Source organism: Myzus persicae, unplaced genomic scaffold, assembly GCF_001856785.1.
Source record: "Myzus persicae strain clone G006 unplaced genomic scaffold, MPER_G0061.0, whole genome shotgun sequence".
NCBI lineage: Eukaryota > Metazoa > Arthropoda > Insecta > Hemiptera > Aphididae > Myzus > Myzus persicae.
In genome coordinates, this window is record NW_019100991.1 from 292,723 (window position 1) to 314,734 (window position 22,012).

The window sequence follows — 22,012 nt, forward strand, 5'->3', positions numbered from 1 at the left end:
AGTCTCTATCTATGATCTAAGCAACAAACCTTGCCGCACTGAAATAAAAAAAAACCAAAGTGGAGGGGATACTGTCGTTTCTGTATTATTCGATAACCGCGGTCTTCAGTGGTAAACTGGTAACGTAATTGTTCCTAATTCTGTTGTTCAGTTGTTGTACCTTCCTGTTTTTTAACGACTTCTTATCATCCGAGCACCGCGCCGCCGCCGATGTTTGTTTATTATCGATCGGTAATCGGTATTCAGATTTCAGTTTATTTATTAATTAATAATTTTTATCATACCATAATAGTATAATTATAGATATTATAATAATTAACAACGGTTTCAAAAATTAAGTAAGATGTACTGTCAATACTGTTAAATTTCGATTTCCGAAAATCTACATTCTACACCCAACGATCGATAGACGACCGCCACACATGGCCGAATAGCGTCCGTTGTCCCCGCCAACAAGAACTGTCGACAATTTCACCGCCAACGCTGTCAAGAAATTTGACAAAAATGGACTTCGATATCGGGACAGAACTCCTAATCCAATCTCCTGGAAATATATGGTAAGCATCTCTAGACAGACTTCCACACGGTTTGTTTTAATGAAGCGTCTGCAATTACGACACCCACTTCATAACGCAGTGTTTGGAGTATGAAATTTTTTTTTGAATCTGAAACGATGACCCAAATGATAAAATAAACTGGAATTTTTTGTCATTCCACTATTTTAATTCTTGATGCGGACCACTAGATATATAATAAAACTATTGCCGAGTACAAGTGAATATCAGAAACATTCAATCGGTTGAGAAATAAATTAAATTGAATAAACATTGTGTCTACTGTTATGAACTGTACAAAATAGGTGACCTGAAACGATCAGAGCTTTGTAGAAATTAGAAACTTGATCTGCATCTTAATTGCTCTTTCTGAGTAACTTTTGTTTTTCTGGCATAGACAGCAATGGAAAACCTTTGGGTCTCATGCCCATATTTCGTGCTTAATTTTTAAAAGAAATTACGTGCCAGTAATAATTTGTTCATTGGTTGTACTTATTAACAATTTTTTCTCAGTAGTTTAAAAAAAACACCGAATATCAGTTTTGTATTTTGTTAGTCTTTAATGTTTAAATGAAACACAAGCAGCTTTAGCTTTATCCAAATAGGTATGTATTTATTCTTCTGTTATAATTTGAAATAATTCTAGTGGGGAATAAACTTTTACATAAACCTATATGTTGACTCACATAGTGAGTTTATTTGGAATGTTTTTTACTTTATAAACCAATGTTTATTATATACACTTAGGTATTTAGGACATATTTATATATCGTTGCTAAAAATATGGTGGTATAAGTGGGACGTAAATAAACTTCAGTGGTCTGATTATAATGACAATAGTCAATATTACACTTAGGTACCTAATTTATATTTTTTTTTGTAAAGATTTATTGAGTACAAATAAATTATATTTAATGAAAACTAAATTTAAAAAAAAATGTTTATTAACTTTAGTCATCAGAAAAAAAAAATTGTTAGTACCTCTACCTATGTTGATTTTATTTCCTTAATCCTTTTTTTTTTTTTAATGCTTTATTTAATTACAATGGAACCTCGATAATTTGAATCGGTAGGGGGCAAAAAAAAATTCGATTTACGGAAAATCTCGATAACTCGAATCGGCAAAAAAATTGAAGTATCAAGAAAAAATTTTTCATTTGAAAACACAAATATGTAGGTACTTAATTTTATAATTTTATTTATTCATGTACATATTTACTAATAAATGTATAATGTATATGTAGGTATGTATATTGCATTAAAATTTAAAAAAAAGTATAAAGTAATAAATATGTATAATGTATATAGTATTTATAAATTGTATGTAAAAAAAAAAATACAATGTAATAAATAAAGAAGAACTATTTTTTAAAGAAATCAGATATTTTTGATTGTATTTTACTGTTTGACCTATCTGTAAAGTTTTCAAAAACGTTTAGCACGGAAAAATCCCATCTCTAATTTAATATGTACATATATTATATAAATTCAAGTCATAAGCTAAAATTCGACCAAAAATATTTCGACTTATTGAGAAATTTGAGTTAGCGAAATTCAAATCATCGAGAACATTTATCACACATATCATATATTGTAAGGCCAGGGCCTAGACATTGCTTCGAATTATCGAAAATTCGACTTATAGAGGTTTGAGTTAACGAGGTTCCACTGTATATTATGTGATTTAATAATATAGTTTATTATATTATCTTAATAAGTACTGTAATTTTATACTTAATACTTTTAAAATATTAATACATAAAAAAAATGTATTGGTAAATAATTAATTAAGTTCAATATTCTTTTAAATTTAGGACACCGGCTTTTGTAGAAGAAGATGATGGTGATGAGATATTTATATCTTATAAGGAAGGTAATGGCGCAAATGAATGGATTAACAAAGACAGTCACAGAATTAAACCAATGGACAAAGAATGGGATGCCAAATTGATAAACATTCCAACGTAAGGATAAATTATTATTATTTTTTTAAAAATAATTGTTGAGTTAATTTTTGATTTTAGCCTTTCTGAAAATAGAATACCTGAAATAAAAACAATAATTGTTAATGTTCCGCCATCTGAAAAAGAAATTTTAAAAAAACCTACTACAAGTGCACGATCATCTAGTATATTTAAAGTCAAGTTTAAAAAAGATGATTTTTTGACAAAAAAAACGCAAGGTAAGACAGTTATTTTCACTTTATATTTAATTGTTGAATATTCTTAGTTCAAATGACCTTAGTTATCATTTCAGAATTTAAATTAAAAAAAATATTTTATTACACTAAAATTGAACTTGGAACTTCAACTTGAAACACACATTAGCCAAGTACTCTCATTTTGATATTCTAGTTAGACAAACAAAGTTTATAGTATCTAATATTCAATTATAATATACTTATTTATACTTCAAAATGTTTAGGTAATAAAAAATTGTAAGACATAATATTTAAGTTCTTATATAGGGTTACAATATTTGATTTTACTTAAGCTGTTGGAAAAATCTTACCACTCTTCCCGATTAATCGCTAGTTTTAACACCCTACAACCTACTCTCTTGGCGTACAAAGCTTCAATAAATTCATATTTTAAATTTAATTACATTTAAAGTATAAACAATGAATAATAAATTTAAATTGTTAGTAAATAATTTAAGAATAGATATTTTTTAAAATTCAACATAATTATTGATCAAATCAATATTAAAGTTTAATTCCAGTAGAATCAATAATCCCAAAGTCCAAAATACTTGATCGAAACACAGGATCGCTAGATCAAAAACCAGTTACTAGACATGCTCAGATAAAAAGGGTTAAATATATTTGTTTACTATACAATGTATATTTTAACGTCTTCTATTTGATGGTGAAACCTCTAATAAAATTCAAGGTCATTCAGATGAAATAATTTGTGTTACCTTAAAAGTTCATGGATAGTCTACAGAATATGAAATAGAATATGTTTATAATTGCATCCTTCACTTTATTACATAATTCTGAGAATAAAACTCAAATTTATTTAATTATTAAATTATATTATTTAAACTTGTATTTAAAAAATTGAAATAGCCCTTTCACTTTGTGTATGGTAAAGTAAAAGCAACAAGGTATCTATCAAGAAAAAAATTATTTATAAGGAAAAAATAATAAATAACAAGAACTTCTATCATTTCCCCACTTTTATACCATATTACTAATCATCACACAAAACAAACTATCAAATTTCACAACTATTTACTTATATGTTTTCACTGTCAATGAATGTAGGCTATAGAAAAATCTTCAAATTAAATGTACTCATACTATATTATTATTTGTTTACAATAACATTCTGCTTAATTTTTAAATTTAAATTTATAATACTGTTTTTATTTCATGTGTATATGATATTCTATTAGTTATAATCTATGTTAATTTTAGCTATTCATCAATTTCTGTTACAACAGGTAATTTGATATTGTCCCTTTAAACTAAAATTTAATTTAATTGTTCACATTAGTAGCCATAACTGAATGCTAGCCAAACTATTAAGTTCAGATCATTTATAATAGTTTAGTTACAGTATTTGTCTCACTATTAACAGGCTATTAATAAAAGGGTAGGTCAGTGACCTCCATTTGAATGCCTACTCACGCAAGTTTCCCTAATATATTTTTATGAAGTCCTGATTAGAATATCTTATTAAATTATTATACACTATAATGACTTATATAAACATTGTTTACAATTAGTAAAATTTTTCTACTCTTATTCACAATAAATGATAGTTAATAATTTATTTTTTGATTATAAAACTATTTAATGCACACTATTTTTTCATTGCTCTTATTTTTTATAATTTCAATAGTTAATCAGAAATGTTTATTTATTATTATCACATATGAATTTCAAATTTTAATTTTATTTACATAGATTCTAAACATAAAGAACAAAAAATAATAAAGGATGCTAAGAAATCATCAGATCGTGAGTCAAAGCAACTTTTATTGTGTGGCACTCCTGTAAGTATTATTTATTTTCTATTTGTATTTATTTTTTAAGTACCTGTCAATATGTCAACTGACAATGAGGCTAAAGAAAGTACAATTATGACTTTTAAAATTAAAAGTAAAAAAATTATTTCTGATAAATTTAAAATAAACTTAATACTAAATTTTAAATTTATCAGAAACAATTTGCTTACTTTTTATTTTAAATGTCGTAATTGTACAGTGCTTACTATTGGTATATTAATTTATATAATCGATAAGATATGATAAATACTGTGGTTGAACCTTATCAGATATTGTATCATACTTTTTAAATGGTATACTTAATTGAAAAACAAATTTATAGAAATACAGCTTGATACAAATGTTATATAATATAACAATTATTGTATTAAAATTAAGTATGTTTGTTAATCTATTTTATTTTGATACATCTATTTAAAAAACATTATTTTGGTAAAATTGTTATAATCAAATCATGTTTTTAGAGTAATGAAAAACTTTCTACCAGCACAACATTAAAACATTCACACATTGTAGAAAAATCAGGAATGGAAGTTATAAAAGGTATTTAAATAAAAATTATAATTAAACAACTTATTTACTTTTTATTTTATTTTTTTTTAATTAAACAGAAAGTATTAATTCTTCAAAAACGCCAAATCATTTAATAGAAACTAATTTGTTGAGATCCGAAAATTTTGAAGAACTATTGGAAGATATAGAAGCAGAGGCAGAAATATGTTCACCAACAAAATCTATTTCTCGTAGTGATATAAAACAAAAGAAAAAAAGTAAGGATATTATTTAGCAAAATGAATATATTTGTGATACATTACCTAATTTATTTTCTGTTGTCATAGAGAAAAGACCATTTGGGCTAAAAAGGCGGTCTGATAAAAAAAGATCAAAATTAAGAAGAAGTGAAAGTAAAAAAAAAAAAATAGTTGTTAAATTAAATTCAAATAATAATAAGTAAGTATTTAAGTAAAAATTAATTTTGTTTCTTGTTTTATTTAAAATATATTTATTACTTTTAAGAATAAAAGTGAGTAGTACGATGCCAGATAACACCACATTGAGTTATACAGATGATACAGCATTATCACCACCTTTAAAAAAAATGAAACCATCTCTTCCTGAAAGTAGTCTGCAAGAAACTCCAATTCATCAAAGCTGTTCACCTTTATTCCAAGAACTAGCTAACAATACTCTACTACAAAAAAGTATGCATTCATTATTCTACCATATTATACTTTTCTGAGGAAAAAAATATTTGTATTAACATTTAAACTTATCAAAAAGCACTCGACAAATGCTTATTAGTAATATTTATTTGTTTCCAAATTGTTTCAGTTAGAATGGATGCTTCTGATGAACAAGGGTTAAGATGTCCAAAACAAGAATGTCGAAAACTGTTTCGTAAAGAAAATTTATTGATGGTTAGTATTGTTAAATTTCTACAGTATTCCATAATCAAAAGATTAACTGTAATAATATATTATTTTTATTTAAGATGCACATTAAACACTATCATTCTGAATACACTGAATTATTGGTGTCTACGCCAAATGTAACAGATCTTGCAACAGCAAGAATTGAAGGTGAAAATATTGATGAATTATCTCCATCATATTTTCTACACAGAATATCTCAATTGGAAGCTAAAAGAAGCTGGGGGGGCAATACATCTTACGAAACACCTTCACCTAGCGTAATATCTTCATCATTAAAATTGACTGAGTTAGTATTTACCTATTTATTTATTCACAATATCATGTCATATGGTAAAAAATTATTATTTTATAATGAATGGGCATTGAATTTAATGTCAAATAAAATATTTTGCAGACAAGAAATTGGTAGTAATACCACTCTCAACTCTGAAAATTATAACACATCTTTTATTTCCAATGACCAAACCAACAATACAACTCAAGCTTACGATTCTAAGTAATGGTGATACTAATTTATAGATTAATTTATGAGTAATTGTATTTCATTGAATTTTCAGGGATTCTGGATTTTCTGGTATAGTAGAGTCATTCAACTCAACAACTGAAACACCAATTAAAGAATATGCGCAAATAAAAGAAGCTATTAGAAATATAACGTTGATTGATGATTTTGAAAATGAAACTAGAGGTAAAAATCATATTTTGTAAACTAGATTGTTCAAATTGTTTTCGATCTAAAATGTTAAATGTCATTTTATTGTAGACAGTTATGATATGATAAGTATAGGAGGCTCAGACCGGCATTTTAAAATTAAAAAAAATAAATCCGATGTTGAAACTTTGCCAAAAGAAGAGGTGATCAATTGTTCATGTGCTTCAAATCAAGAAGAAGGTTTAATGATTCAAGTATGTCTAAATCATTTTTTTTTTTTTTAATATATTATTCAATTGTTAAAAACTTTTTTTGTTCTACTTTTGATATTGTTTAATATTAATTCATATAGATCTTAATTTAAATTTCTGCATAAAATTACCTAATAATTTATTTGATACATAAAACGTACTACCTGCAGCTTTTTCCACACTTGTGTAACATCTCAACTGTGCTTTTATTCTAGTGTGATATTTGTTTGTGCTGGCAACATGGTTATTGTAACAAAATCAATTCTGAAGATCAAGTACCAGACAACTATATTTGCACTAGTTGTTTGAATCCTTCGAAGAAAAGACGATCAAAACAATACGACTATTCACAAGATTGGATTAAAGAAGGAACATTAGCCAGGTTTGTTATTATATTAAACATTATAATCTATTAAATCAATTATATATGTACAATCATTGTATAAGTTTGTGTATAATTTCCAGTGTTTTACAACATAAAGATGAGCGACGGAGAAAAGATGAGGCTATTTTAAAACAGTCTCATCAGTTAGTAGCTGAGGTGATAGAACACAATAATTATTTACACAGTTTACGAGTTAAAACTACAATTTATGGGTAAGTAAATACATTTCCTAGTAGTATTTTATATTGTTCAAATAATACGGACAAAATAACTATGATTCTCAATAATTTCATCATTCTTATTCTTTTTTTTGTTTTAGTCAAACCCCTGATCATCCTAAACTTTATTTGTGGTCTGAACAAGGTTTAACAAGAAATGAAGAACCTGTTCAAGATAAGCTCGAAGAATGTAAATTCTCTAAATATTATTTTTATACTTATATTTAAGTTTATTTTAACATGTATTTAATATTCAATGTTTTATCAATGGTCTTTCAGTGCTTTCTGGTCCAGTACCTGAAAAACCTATCGATATTTCTGACTGTAGAAAAAATTTACTCGATGAAATTGAAGATGGCTTTGACAATTTAGAAGCCAGAATCAACTTATTTGAAGCCAAAACTAATGGTAGTAAAAGTCACTCGTTATTTAAGTTTTACTGGTGTCTTATCCATTCATTATTATTATATAGGACTTGAAGATCAAGTAAATGGCTGCGTAGATAATGAAGTCTTAACAAATACTGTTACTTTGTTGCTACGAGACTTAAATTCAATCAACCGTCATATGTCATTTGAAAACAATAACAACAAGAAAGAAGAAGAAACGGTTTAAAAAAAAACTGGTTATTTTTGTGGATTCAGTTAGTTACAATAGTGTAACTTTTGATTTTGAGATAAACCCTTTGAGTATCATAATATTAAATTTATTATTGGAATGTATTAAAGGTAACATAATTGTTTGACAAAGGTTCTGACTTTAATTAGTGTTTTGTAGTTGTATTAACACAATTTCATATGTTAAAACTGCTCCAGCAACCTGTAAAGAAAATTGAAAATTCCATATGTGATGAACTCATAAATTTACCATTTTCTCAAATTTATCTTACCCCCAAAAGAAAGTTTCTTGTGATTGAAAACATTTTTAATCCTGTTAGAGCAACATAATCTGATGTGACTTCTTGTAAAAATCTTTGTGTCTTAAAAATAAAATGATAAAGTAATTTATTTAAATTTAATTATTTTTTATTGTATTATATACAGAAATATATGTAATTTTTGAATATTTATAAGTAAACAATAAATGTTATGAATTGATTAAAAACTGAGTATAGTTTTGTACTCTTAAGCCTTCAATACTACTTTTTTTATAATATTAAATATTTTAACTTTTTAGCGCAGTTATACACCTATTTATATTCTTTACAATAATTTATTTGTGCTATAATATGTATTTACTGGCTGGCACAGAAGGTGCAAGATATATTATATTTTGTTAAATATATTAATTTTTATGATAGATTATTTAGTTGCCAGTTAAATTTATAATGTTCCTACAAAATAAAATATTGAAAAATATTTGTTTTTTATGAATTATTATCAGGTATTTTATCTTAATTTTTTATTAAGTGGACGCCACACCTGCTTAATAATATCGTCTCTGTCTCACTAACATAAATGTACAACATAGCAAATGTTACCTACACTCACAGTAATCTATTTTAGTCGGTAGTTTTTAAAACTACCTTTTATAAAATATTAAAATGTAAGAATGGGATTTTCGCACCTCATTTTATTGATATTTTAATTTTGAAACAAGTTATAATCATTTATAATTTACAAAAAATATATTATTTTGAAATACTCATAACTTACTCTGTAGTTAAAATATCAATAAAAGCATTTAAGATTCCCTAGATAATAATCTTGTCACCTGATCCCATTGCGAAATGAGATCAGGTACCTCGGTGCTATTCTGGACAAGCGTCTGACTTTAGCTGCACACGCGAGTACCGTCGCTGCGAAGGCGGCCCGTTCGGCGGCTGCGCTATCCAGGCTCATGCCCAACATAGGCGGATCAGCACAGTGGAAGAGGAGACTGCTCGCGTCTGTTGTGGAAAGCCAGTTATTGTTGTACGCTGCTCCCGTGTGGATCCCTTTCGTTAGGTCAGACAGAAGTCGCCAGAACTAGAGCGATCTTGATCCGTCCGCAGAGGACCGCCGCCTTGAGGGTAATGCGGTCCTACCGCACCGCGCGTGTCGGACGAGGCCGCCCTGGTTTTGGCCCGTATGCCGCCCGTTGATCTGCCTGGACTGGAGAGACAGTACATCGGATCCCGACTGCGCGCCGTAATGTACCTAACCTTCTAAGGTGGCCGTGAAACTTGAGGCAAGAAAAACCACGATCGTCGCCTGGCAGGCGAGATGGCTTGCCACCCCGAAGGCGGCCTGGACGCGCCGCGTCATCCCTGACCTGGCAAGATGGCTAGGAAGGACTGTCCCGTGGGTGCCTCCGAAGTTCCACATGACACAGGCACTCACGGGCCACGGCTGTTCCGTATGGTACCTCCATCGCACGAACAGGGCCGCTAGCCCTCGTTGCTGGCAGTGTTCGGGCGAATCAGACACCGTTGAACACACGCCGTTCGATTGCCCCCATTGGGACGGCTTTCGTGAAGCCCTGAGCGCCAGGAGTGGCCATCGACCGAGCACCGACGACGTTTCGGACATCATTTGCGGACCGGCGTTCGAGCTCTTGACGGCGGACGCTCACGGGAAATATGCGATCCTGAGAGAAGCCGAAGAGCGGTTCAGGCTATTCTACGGCATGGTGGAAAACATCCCTACGGTCAAGGAAGAAGGAGAACGAGTGCGGCAGGCTGTGAACCGACGGAATTCAGCATAGAATATTGTTAGCTGAAAATTGATTTGTAGCCTAAGGCAATTAGTGAGGGCAGAGCTCCGCCGTTTTATTATACATATAGTCCAATTTTGTTTGTAATAGCAGCGAGTGAGGGGGGATTGGCCCGCCGTTGTTAATTGTTGTGTGTTTTTGTTTTTGACAATAAACGATGGTGGCTGGAGCCTGGAGGAGAAGTACTGGCACCATAGTTCCTCCTCCAGTCCTCGATACCATAATAAAAAAAAAAAAAGATAATAATCTTGAATTAAAACTACAATAGGTCACTCTAATTTTTTTTTTTTTTAAACAGTAAAATGGATTATTGTGAATGTACAATTTGCCGTGCATGTTTGTTAAGACTGAGACAATACATACGTTGTGTGTGGCACCTTTTTATAGTTTTTTTGTTTTATATATAAAAACCGTTTATAGTGAATTTAATGATTGATGAAAACTATAAACCAAGATTTTTTAGTTCTTGGCAAAAACAGATTAATTATTCATACAACATAACTGAGAACAACGTCTTGAAGTAGCAAGTTGTTTATTTACGATAAGTATTAAGTTTGATTAGTGATAATCGGATAATGTGTCTATTGTAGGTATCAGCACCTGTAATCAGTATTATAAAAAATAAGAGTACTTTTGAACACGGCATTAGATGTTCCCAGGCTTGGATCCAGAACTAAAATTAGGGTGAAAGGGTCAGTTTTTCGAAAAGACAAAAAGATAATACACAATTAAAAAATAATGAAATTCAATATTAAGAGGTTTGGTAGCGATCAGTTATTTTAGCCAAAACATACCAACCTTTTGTCCTTCATACTGATCGACCTAGTAATGCGATAATACTTTTGAAAACTGATTTCATTCTTTATTATGTCTACTTGATATCCGTCAGTCCACTTTTCCCAATTTCACTCCTAACTCCTATAAATTTGGTTTGAATATTTCAAAATGTAGACTGGCCGACCTCAAGTACCTGTACTTAACGACGAATTCAAACCAGTTTTCAAAAGTGTTATTGCATTACTAGGTCGATCAGCAAGATACTAGGATGGACAAAAAGTACATTAATTGTATTATACAAATGAGCATTAATTGTTAACCGTTCGCTCACTCAACGCCGAGGCGTGACTAATACAGTTATACTTGCGCGTTATTTTTACCATTGATTTTATAATATTACCTATTACCGATACTGTATTATTATGAATTTATAAAATAAAACCAATGCTTTTTTGCTCGAATGATACAACTTGCCTATTTTGAACTCCTAAAACCTGTCTGCCACCAATCCTCGTATACCTGCGAAAACACGACGGAGGAGTCCAGTCTCCTGACGTTTACATCAAATGCAAAATGAATAATAATGTGATACTTCTATAATAAACATAAAATATTAAACACGTCAAAATTCCCTTACGTCCTTAATAGGACACTACACCCGCATGTGTTGTCTCCGTCTTACAAACGTACAACATATGAAAAACTGTTTTGCACGAAATAGAACCACTCAAGCTGTAGTCCAAGCCAAGCAACCAAATTTTCACACTATAAACAAGAAAACATTTATTGTGCAACATTGTTTTTATTTTTTAGATATAACAAATACCTACGAGAAAAGTTTTTATTGCTTATAAATTAATTATTTCAAACTTTTATAACTTTTCTTGTATCTGTGATATCGATAAAATAAAAACGATGTTGCCCAGTAAATGTTCTCTTCTTTACAGTGTGAGAATTTGGTTGCTTGGCTTGGACTACAGCTTGAGTGGTTCTATTTCGCGCAAAACAGTTTTTGATATGTTGTACGTTTGTAAGACGGAGACAGCGCATGCGGGTGTAGCGTCCTCTTATAAAGATTCCTTACGTCGTGCATGATATTTTGTCATAATAGTTACTAAAAATAATGTCAATACGGACCGGACTTGCGATTAGCCAGCCAAGGGTAGACGCACCTATATTACCTACGGGTTGAAACAAGGCCAATACATATTGGATAGATCTATATGCGTATATCACGCTTATTCTGTGCTCGCCTCTGACCATATACTACTAGACAAGAACTCTGTGTAACAACAGCATTACGAACGGCGTAACAACATCTCGCAGTGATGTGGCCTGTTTTGACGACAAAATACATTTGTCTATATTTATCTATATTATCCCAATATCCCGCACTAAAGTGCGTGTGAGTTATCGAGTACCTAGGTAATCAAAAAACGCCCTCTACGTTGTTACTACGCTTTCCATTTACACTCATTGCTTGTCTATCGTCTATGGCCCCGACTTCTTTATTGCGCATGTAGCCATGTAGGTATGTATTATCTGAGGGTTGAAATTAATCTTGTCTTTTCGAAGATTTAAGATGATTTCTGTATTAGGTATATTATATTTACTCGCCAATAATATATTATCACCAATCGATATTTAATATTCTTAGAAGTTGGATGGAAATTATGATTTTATATTTTTAAGAACTACTGAAGATGTAATATAAATGTTAAATGAATACTATTTTGGGAGGTTTTTTTTTGGATAGTCATTTTTTATATTTTTGGAGGCCTCTACACTCAGTCTAATCTGTCGTTATTTATTTTTATTTATTTTATTTTTATTTATCAATTCATCAATTGATCTTATTGTTCTATTTTATTGTAACAGATTGAATAAAAATCCTTTAATAACAAAAAAAAAAAATGTATAATATTATTATAGGTTGTCTATAAAAGTTGTATAAAAAAATTATTTAAAATTAACTGATTTTTAAACATTTTTAGTGCAAAAAGAAATCTCAGTAAAAAAGTTAATAAAAAATTGGGTATTTATACATATTTATAAATTAAGAATGTTAATTTTCAACTAAACATAAAGGACCTAATCTTGATGGTTTTTTTATCATGATGACCCCTCCCCCTGGATCCACGCCTGGATATTCTATGACCATGCTTTTGAATAAACTGATATTTACACATGATACATAATATATGTGCACTAGTCAATTAACAACTATCCAGACATGTTGTTCAATTAAAAACTAATTTAAATATTGATATTGAAGAGCGTTTTAAAATCATACTTCTATGCTATAACTATGCGTTGGACACATAAAAATTTCTGGCACAATTTTTTTGCTCTCGTCGTTTATAGCGGACGCTTGCATCACGACTGCAGTGGTCCGAAACACCAAAAACATAAACGAGTACATGTAGAATAGCGTTCTGAAGTAGCTGTGTTTGATGGAACTGGTGACAATAATGATTATTGAATAATGATTAGTGTGTTAGCCTGGTCGTAACGTATTTTACACGTTACACATGCACGGTGATTTTATAATCATGCTCGTCCAAGTACAAGTTAGCGGCTATAATAGATCCACGATATTTTAATTTACCGACAATTAAAATATCGTAAAAATCAGAGAGAGAATACGGATAATGTTCTTACTTAGTAGTTGGTTTGATAATAGCGGCCAATTCACTCTAATCTTTGAGCTAACAATACAAAATTAGAACTTCTAGACGTATATTTTGGTATAATAAGCGTTAGTACGACATACCTCAATAATAATTTAAATGTAAGAATATTCTCCGGGGTCCCACATAGGCTTTGTATGAAATTGTCATTTGGAAGCAAGTTATATATAAAATAAATTACAATTTTAAAATACATCAAATAACTTACTTCAAAATTATAATATAAAAAAAAAAATCTACGTGCGCCCAATTTGCTATTCCACTCGATATAATCTTTGTCCTAGAAAACGTATGGCTTACTGCAGGCTTATTAAGCATTAGGTAAAATGGGACGAGTCACGATGGTATGCTTATAAAATCACATTGTGTATTATGATTTATGTTGTGAGTATAATAAAATAGCCTCACTCGATTTCCGTAATGAGCTGAGCGCAAATGAAATAAATGTTGCTGCCTATCGACAACGCCACTATGACGTTGATGTGATCGTCGATTTTCTTGACCAGGTGAGTTAAGGACGTGTACGTCTCTCGGTATTCCTGCCACTGCGACATTGTCAGCATCTTTCGAACGACGTGACCGGTAACGAGAAAAGTCGATATTAATCATTATTTACGCGTCACTGGCGCAAAACTTTATCACATTATGCTCCTAATTACCATGTTTACCGTTTGGCGCTTATCGACGCATATAATAGGTATGAGCAATAAAAATGCATGGCATGTATATAACGTTTACACCGTAATATCACAGTTACCAATAGTTAGGTATTCATGATGTTTATATAAGCTTATAGGTAGGTAAGTATAAATTACAATATAATCTTTGTCCTTTGGAGTACCTAATAAAGTCGACTTAATAATAAGTAAGGCGTTGTCTCGTCGACAACATCCCGGTATCAATTCTGTAAGATCCCGCCACTCAAAAAATGGACGTTACACGCATTTATTTTTTGAGGATAGTTTTAATTAATATGGGTATTTGTATACTCATCAATTGGTTTAGTTACCTATTTACGAGTACATTGAGGTACATCACAAAAACATCGTACATTCATTTATATCATATTTTTTGGATTTAAAAACATTAAAAAACATCGACACTCACTTGACCTCTGACGCTATGCATGGACTTGGTAAGTTTCTTAAACTGAGCCGCCAGTGCTGAGCTGACCAACATGATGAAGAGATCGGTGAAATTCCACAGGAACGTCGCAGTCAGGCTCAACCACATTACTAAGAAGCCTTTTACCGGATTGTAACTGTCATAGTCGTCGTACAAGTACCAATGCGTTTTTAGAGAGAACCTCTCGAGATACCCTGTGAACGTCGCCTGTGTATGCACAATTCATATAAATCCACTGTCATTGATTATATGTATACATTTTAAAATATGATATAGAATATAGATCCAACTTTACTTATTTTAACATAATGTTATATTACGCGTGTCGCGTGTGCGTGTATCGTGTGTAGTGTGCAAATATTAAATTTGAATTAGTATTATCGCCTATAGGATACCTAGGTACTAGGATAGTACCTAAATAAATATATTACATTATAATAAAACTTAAAGGAAATATTTATGTTTTATAAATTATAAGTATTTGTACTAAATAGATACACGCGGATCGGGGTCGGATTAAAAGTTGGTCGAGGAGCACCTGTTCCCAGAAGCCAGTTTTCTTAAGAGCATTTCAATTTTACAAGGTTTTATTGTCCTATACAATATATATTTTATATTATTTTTATAATTTTTTTTTATTATTATCAATAGGTAATAATAAATTATTTTGATTTAAATCAACGAAACTTAGGTATACTGATATACATACATTTAAAATTTTATAATTTGTGTACCTATCGGGTACCTATAGCATATTAACATGCAATGGTTATGTAGTTACTAGTTAAATAGTTATACTATACTATATTTTAGATTTAGGTTACAGTTGTACAAATATTTTTAGTTTTTTTACAACTATATATAGGTACACAAACATATTTTTTTGGTTCTTACAATAATAAATAGGATGGAATGGACTATTTTAAAACACCTATTAGTGATGACAACATCGTTGTAGTCTGCGTCTATTAGATGGGTCGTTTAGTCTGTAGTGTTGTGTGGATCGCATGGATTGTATGTGCAGATTCAGTAGATGTTTTTATCTAACTGAAGAACCTTATCAATAGGTCCCAAATTTATGCGATTTTGGTATTGTTGGTATTTGAACTCTGTGTGCAGCGCATCATTATGAACGAATCAGGGAGTTAATTTTTAAATCATGCGTAGGATTCTTTATTTTATTTATGTGGGTTGGGGCACATTTTCCCCAGACAGCATGCTGTAGTAATAACTAACAGGTAAAGTAGTCGAATAATTTAACTATAAAATAACAATGAACACTTCTAGCTCAGTGAAGTTTGATGATTGATAGTGGATAATATAATATTTTAAAATTGTGTAGTCTTGCTGTATTATGGCCATCGAGAATTAGATTTATATTGTTATGGGCTTACGTGGTGCAAAAAGAACACTGCGCACACAGAACTATGATTTTTAAGCATTTCGGTAATAAATATAAGCGAGCACAACATTACCCATTACGATTAACGATGCACGGAGACTATAGGTATTAGGTATTATACATTATTATTTACTATAAACCGCCTAATTTATTTATTGTGTTCATTTAGTTAATTATTAAATATGCTTATGTGCGTATATTGTACATAAATTATTGTTTATATTTCAAAGGCAGGAAATACGTTCAAGGTATCTACAAATATTATACAATCATCGCAAATAACTAATGGGCATATCAAATATATATTTATGTATTATGTATGCATGTAAGTACACTATACATACGGACTGATCGAGAAGTATAAGACTGCCATTATCATCGTTGTCGATCAGCGACATGGAAGCAATGTCGTCTTTACCACCGGGCCTCGTATTCAACCAATTATGTAAGCCATGTTCAGCTGAAATAGTGTGTATACAATCACTGCATAGTTGATAATATATGAATATAATGATATTTATACATTTATTGATATGGTTTGGTTCAAACCTGATATTATATTTTATAAGTATAAATGTAAAACGGGTACTATAGTCTATAATACCAATACAAATATTAAAAAGAATTCTTGCATATGAAGGGTCATTGAGGAGAAGTCGGTTGGAAAAACACCGTTAGGTAGACCACAGTTAAAATGGGAAGACAGAATAAAAAAGGATGTATAGAAGCAATAATATCGAACGGAGGTCGAAGAGAGTTGTCAATGACAGCAGATAACTGACTTTTATGTGAGAAACACACCAGAATGTATTGTCTTCGTCTTACAAATGTACAATGTACCTACAACACTTGAACACGGCACATTTTCGTTCAGCCTGTTTCAATTTTGTGTATCTAGTAAGCTTTAACAGGTAATAGAGCGAATTGACCTAATATCAAATCTGATAACTGGATCTGCGAACACAAATTTTACTGTTGCAATATTGTTTGTATGATACCGAGACAACTCATTTGGGCGTGGCATCCTCTTAAGTCTATATTATTATAAATAAGTACTTACTGAACGCGAACACTAACAATACCACAGCCAAAGTAGTCGATTTCCACCCGAGTCTTGGAGCACCAAACCTCCTCATCGAAATCTCTACTGACCGCCAGTCCTGCATCAGCTTAGGCCATTTCTTAGCTAGTTTCATGAACATCCACAGTGCGCAACACGCGTTACCATAAAATATACTTCCCGATGTGGCTTTTTTTATCCCTCCTGCAGAGGCATCGTTGTATATTTTAAGATCAATTATAAATATTATTAATAATCATATTATAATATTATAACTAATATAACTAGATGCAAAAAACGTTCCAACACCCAACCTGACCTAAGTACCAACTATAAGGATTTAGGCAACAGCGCTCTTTTATAAATAGGTACATTTTGAATACAGGTGAAATTATTGAGAATTGTGAAAACGAAAATCAAAATTAAACGGCACCATCATTTTAAATTAATGCTGTCGCTTATAAACAGTCATACAGTGACACTAATGACTTTTAATGATTTCCCCAATGGGCGCCAATTTATAACATTTAAGGTCTATAGCCAGGTTAGGTCATATTATAACTACATAAAAATAATAATTATAATATATAATATATTGGTGTAGAATATAGCTCGTGCCTTTTGCGGTTAGATTGTCTTGGTTCAAGTTTCGTATGGTATAGTCCAACGAGAATATTTCAATGGACACGAATCCACAGAACAGGAGAATCGAGTAAATAGCTATCGGATAATACCAGCGAAACGTCAATTTGTAGACATCTCGACGGTATATGCTGCTGACCGGGAAAACGCCAAATATCGACGCAAATGTCAACACGTACCGAATGTAGTAATGAACTCCGGTCCTAAATCGATAATGAAAACATAACGAAACGGGTTCAATTAAATATTAATCATAACAATCACATATAAATATTTAGACACAAGTTGCAGGTATGATTTTACTGTAATACTATGTATAATGTCCCAATAACAAAGCAATTATAGATAGGTATAGGTTACCTACATATATATGGGTGGCAAACCTATAATGGCACTTGAAAGTTGAAACGCGTACGGCGTAGTGGCGTACCAAAGGTGACACATTAACCAAATTTTAATGGCACTCGAAAATATTTTCATTTCTTTATTCAATCTCGCATTTTATGAAAATAAAAATTGTAAAATAGTTTCTGAATTGTTTCTAAACAGTTAAGTTACTAAATATGCAATTTTGAAAGTTTGAAACTTAATCCAGACATATTTTATTCTTTGGAAAAGTGGCTCATTCCAATTGAGTACACTGAATATTCGAGTCAACATTTACTGCAGTTGTGAAAGTTTACTTTCCACAATGAATTCGATCAAATCAAAACAGAGGAATAAATAATAATAGGTGTATTATAACATATTTTCAAATTGTTAAAATTCACTCCTATCAATTAATGTTTAGCGACGACTCTGGCCTCTGAGACCCAGATGCCCAGCTATATAGGTAGTATTCGTCGATAGTGTTTCAGAAGCATAATAGGAGGAGGGAATTTAATTTGTATAATACAACTACCTATTGATATTTGATACTCTTGATATACTCATTACTCATACTCAACGCACCCCAACCTGCAACACATCAGCTTTTTGAATTTATTTTTTCAATAACAATATTTATCTAATTTTTTTTTGTTGCTATTTTCATAATAATGTATTCCAATACCTTTAATCTTTATTATGATGTATAGATTTCAGTAAATAAATCAATATAGCCCCTTGGTCACATACTATCATACCGGCTGCAGATACCAAACATAATATTGTTGTGGTGATGGTGTGAACTTTTTTTCCACGAGGCCAATATAGATGCTAAAGGTGGACCACCTCCACCTAAATCTTTTAACGCAAAGCAGTATGTTGTGTGTAATAATATGTCATATCTTATAGCTCAGCGTTTCCCAAAGTGTGTTCCGTGGGACAATGTCAAGGGTTCCGTTAGATATATGAGATTATTGAGAAAATTATGTTTATTTAATGTTTGTTGTTTAAAAAATGTTTGATTGAAAATTTTTTTTTAAACTAAGTTTAATAATGAAAAGTCATTAACAGTATTATTAAAATATTATTTGGACTTGAGAGTTTAAGGAATTGATTTTCCTTTTTTAATTTACAAAAATTGTAGTTGAGTTGGATTAGACATTAGGGTTCCGAGAAACACAAACAATTTTTTAAGGGTGCCGTGGTCGTAAAAGTTTGGGAACCTCTGTTATAGCTGAAGGGTCCCACATGAAATACCCTATCACATCGCCACTGGGTATAGATATCTACCTACAAAATGTACATTTCTCTCTGTTCCCAATGTTCCCATACACATAATGCTTTCGACGGAGACTAACTTGTTAAGATATTCGTTGAATTCTTTTGCACTGTACTCTTGCGCGGACATCGTACTCGGGCTCACAGAGTTGTGTTTGTTCCTTCTGATATCGTGCACGGCCGACATGATGGTGATTCTCGGCCGAAATTTCATTCCACCCGAACGGCATGCACGGCTGTATGGCAGCAATAAAGTCACTTCGGTCACCCGCGGTTACGTGGTGCGCCGGTCTGTGGTCACATGATATACCTATATTATGTTTAGGTACATAATATTATACCATAATATGTTCTCGTGATTGTCTCGGTGGTCTATTTTACGATATTCAGGTACCTATTAGCACGCACTCCGTCGTAGGTACTCTTCATAAAAAAGTTATGAGTATACAAGCCTATACACCTACCTACCTGTCGAGTATATATATATAGGTTAGGTACCTACATAAAACATTTAGGCGTGGACATCGTGACAACGATAAATAATAATTATATCACCCCGGCGGATACTAAGGTTGAATTATAATAATCGCAGTAGGTATACATATATATATGTATATTATTACATAGATTGTATCGGCATTTTTTGTTAGCTTACATTTACGACATAACTATATATATATATATGTATATGTGTACCCGCGTTATATTATTTTATAAACCTATACATATACAATATACATATTAAACATTTGTACATAATGTAGTACGGGGCCCAGAGGCCGAGGGGGCCACCTGTAAATTGGCCCCCGTTTAAACGTCATAATAATGTACATATTGTATAGTCAGAAAGGAGAAGTTAAATTATATAATTAAAAAATGCGAGCACGTGCCACTCCATAATTTAAGTTGAACACGCGAACGGTTTTAACACCAAGCGTGCATTATTAATATGTGAAACAGAATATTAATAATAACTTATTATACAGAAATAAACGGCGGTTTGATGCGATGGACAATGATCGCGTCATTTTTGTCGTAGGTTATACTTATATTTATTGTTGTTGTTTTGAAGCCGCAGCTATAAAACAGAAATTAATATTATATTATACTAATATAATATATTGTTTATAAATTATATTATAGTAAAGTATATGAACACCTGGACAAAGGTGAAAGGGCTGTAGCCTATAGGTTACTGGTTACTAAAACGTTTTACATATTAGTAAATATATGTAATATTAAAATGTATAATGAGAATGTATTGAAACAATTCTATAGACTTCACTGAATTCATTCAAAATCGAGGTGATGTATACTGTGTAGAACAGAATAATACAATGTATAATGTATTATATATTCATCAAAATCAAGTAAATTATACATGCCTATAATTATTAACCATTAGGTATTGTACTTTGTGTGTTTAATTATTAATTACATTTTAGATTTTGAACTGAGCGATGAACGTAACGGATTTATAATAACATTTATTTTTTTCCTGTCATCGCCTTTTACCTTTTGGAGAATTAATAATACTCCAATTTTTAATATTAAGGGTGATTACTGCTGGAAAATTGATTATTGTTGATAGGTATATACTTTGATAGATACTATAGGGTTTAGGACCTACTTAGTGGAATATATTTTATGACAGTCTGCTGAAAATAAATACACCGAATGGCACGTGTATATTATAGCTTTTTCAGAGGATTTGACTGTGGTTGCGGTCGCCTAATTGATTGAAGAACGGTACACTCGATGCTCCCCTAAGAACACCCATGAATCATAAATTCATGAACCCGAATTACGTCTCACCTACATCAATACTGAAATGATAATGCTTACACAGTTACATGGAAGCGCACTTGGCACTTCAGGAACCCTATGCTTACAGTAGGGGGCATAGAGTTCTTGTACTGGGGAGTGGGGACAGTGAAGTCTTGAAGTAGGTACCTATGCCTAACCTATGCCCACATTGGCGTAAACCATGTTTTTGGCTTAGGATATTTTGGTATGAGACTGTTTTTGGCGTACAAAGTACAAACATGGTCAAGGTTGTAACAAAAATTTGAATTTTTAAAATAAGTATAATTAATAAAAAAAAAATTAATTTAGTAAAAACTCATATTTTGAGCTATGACTCTTTATAAAAACTAATTAGGTATGCAGCGGCTGTTGTAATCCCCTACAATTAAAACAATTCTTTTGTCGACATAAAATATTTTTTATTCTTTTTTGGAGGACTTTTTCTAACTTATAGTTGTTGACTGTTGTTAACATGTAACACGTCCTGATTGAACCTTTTAAAAGTTTGTAATAAACATTAATAAATTAATATTTCGAATAGGGAATGCTCTTTACTTGAGACATTGTCGATTACAACTGATTAGATGAATATATTTCGACCAACTGGTTGGTGAATATAATAACAGTATACTCGTACAAACAACAGACCTACTGCAAACATACTG

General features: G+C 31.2%; 2 protein-coding genes and 1 pseudogene across 4 annotated transcripts; 2 read left to right on the plus strand and 1 right to left on the minus strand.

The window, feature by feature from the left end:
- The first annotated feature begins 173 nt into the window (after positions 1-173).
- On the plus strand, positions 174-8,188 carry LOC111027161 (PHD finger protein 20-like protein 1). The gene is made up of 18 exons (XM_022305393.1): positions 174-557; positions 2,369-2,518; positions 2,579-2,736; positions 4,468-4,556; positions 5,033-5,111; positions 5,180-5,338; positions 5,408-5,519; positions 5,586-5,770; positions 5,901-5,986; positions 6,061-6,287; positions 6,396-6,497; positions 6,559-6,689; positions 6,765-6,907; positions 7,120-7,286; positions 7,370-7,501; positions 7,609-7,697; positions 7,787-7,915; positions 7,980-8,188. Exons 1-18 carry the CDS (start codon positions 505-507, stop codon positions 8,120-8,122), a joined length of 2,334 nt encoding a protein of 777 aa, XP_022161085.1. The 5' UTR covers positions 174-504; the 3' UTR covers positions 8,123-8,188.
- Positions 8,189-8,197: 9 nt separating this feature from the next.
- On the minus strand, positions 8,198-20,210 carry LOC111027162 (gustatory receptor for sugar taste 64f-like). Of its 3 annotated transcripts, none has more exons than XM_022305394.1 (8): positions 19,622-19,876; positions 17,874-18,100; positions 17,256-17,459; positions 16,540-16,655; positions 14,776-15,000; positions 14,077-14,231; positions 13,272-13,437; positions 8,198-8,486 (listed from the first exon to the last, which is right to left on the minus strand). In XM_022305394.1, exons 1-8 carry the CDS (start codon positions 19,753-19,755, stop codon positions 8,388-8,390), a joined length of 1,326 nt encoding a protein of 441 aa, XP_022161086.1. In that variant the 5' UTR covers positions 19,756-19,876; the 3' UTR covers positions 8,198-8,387. The 3 variants fall into 3 exon arrangements, with proteins under 3 accessions (XP_022161086.1, XP_022161087.1, XP_022161088.1); XM_022305395.1 differs by lacking the exon at positions 8,198-8,486 and adding an exon at positions 10,717-10,801 and having other exon boundaries at positions 19,622-20,210; XM_022305396.1 differs by lacking the exon at positions 8,198-8,486 and having other exon boundaries at positions 13,266-13,437; positions 19,622-20,209.
- Positions 9,164-10,439, plus strand: LOC111027163 (annotated as a pseudogene).
- Positions 20,211-22,012: the final 1,802 nt, after the last annotated feature.

Coding starts and splice junctions, on each gene's coding strand:
- LOC111027161 (XM_022305393.1), top strand. CDS start 505: ATGGACTTCGATATCGGGACAGAACTCCTAATCCAATCTCCTGGAAAT. Junction 5,339..5,407: donor TATAAAACAAAAGAAAAAAA/GTAAGGATATTA, acceptor CTGTTGTCATAG/AGAAAAGACCATTTGGGCTA. Junction 7,287..7,369: donor AAAGAAGGAACATTAGCCAG/GTTTGTTATTAT, acceptor TATAATTTCCAG/TGTTTTACAACATAAAGATG.
- LOC111027162 (XM_022305394.1), bottom strand. CDS start 19,755: ATGAAATTTCGGCCGAGAATCACCATCATGTCGGCCGTGCACGATATC. Junction 14,232..14,775: donor TGCATAGCGTCAGAGGTCAA/GTGAGTGTCGAT, acceptor GTCGTTCGAAAG/ATGCTGACAATGTCGCAGTG. Junction 13,438..14,076: donor CAGCTCATTACGGAAATCGA/GTGAGGCTATTT, acceptor TATTGTCACCAG/TTCCATCAAACACAGCTACT.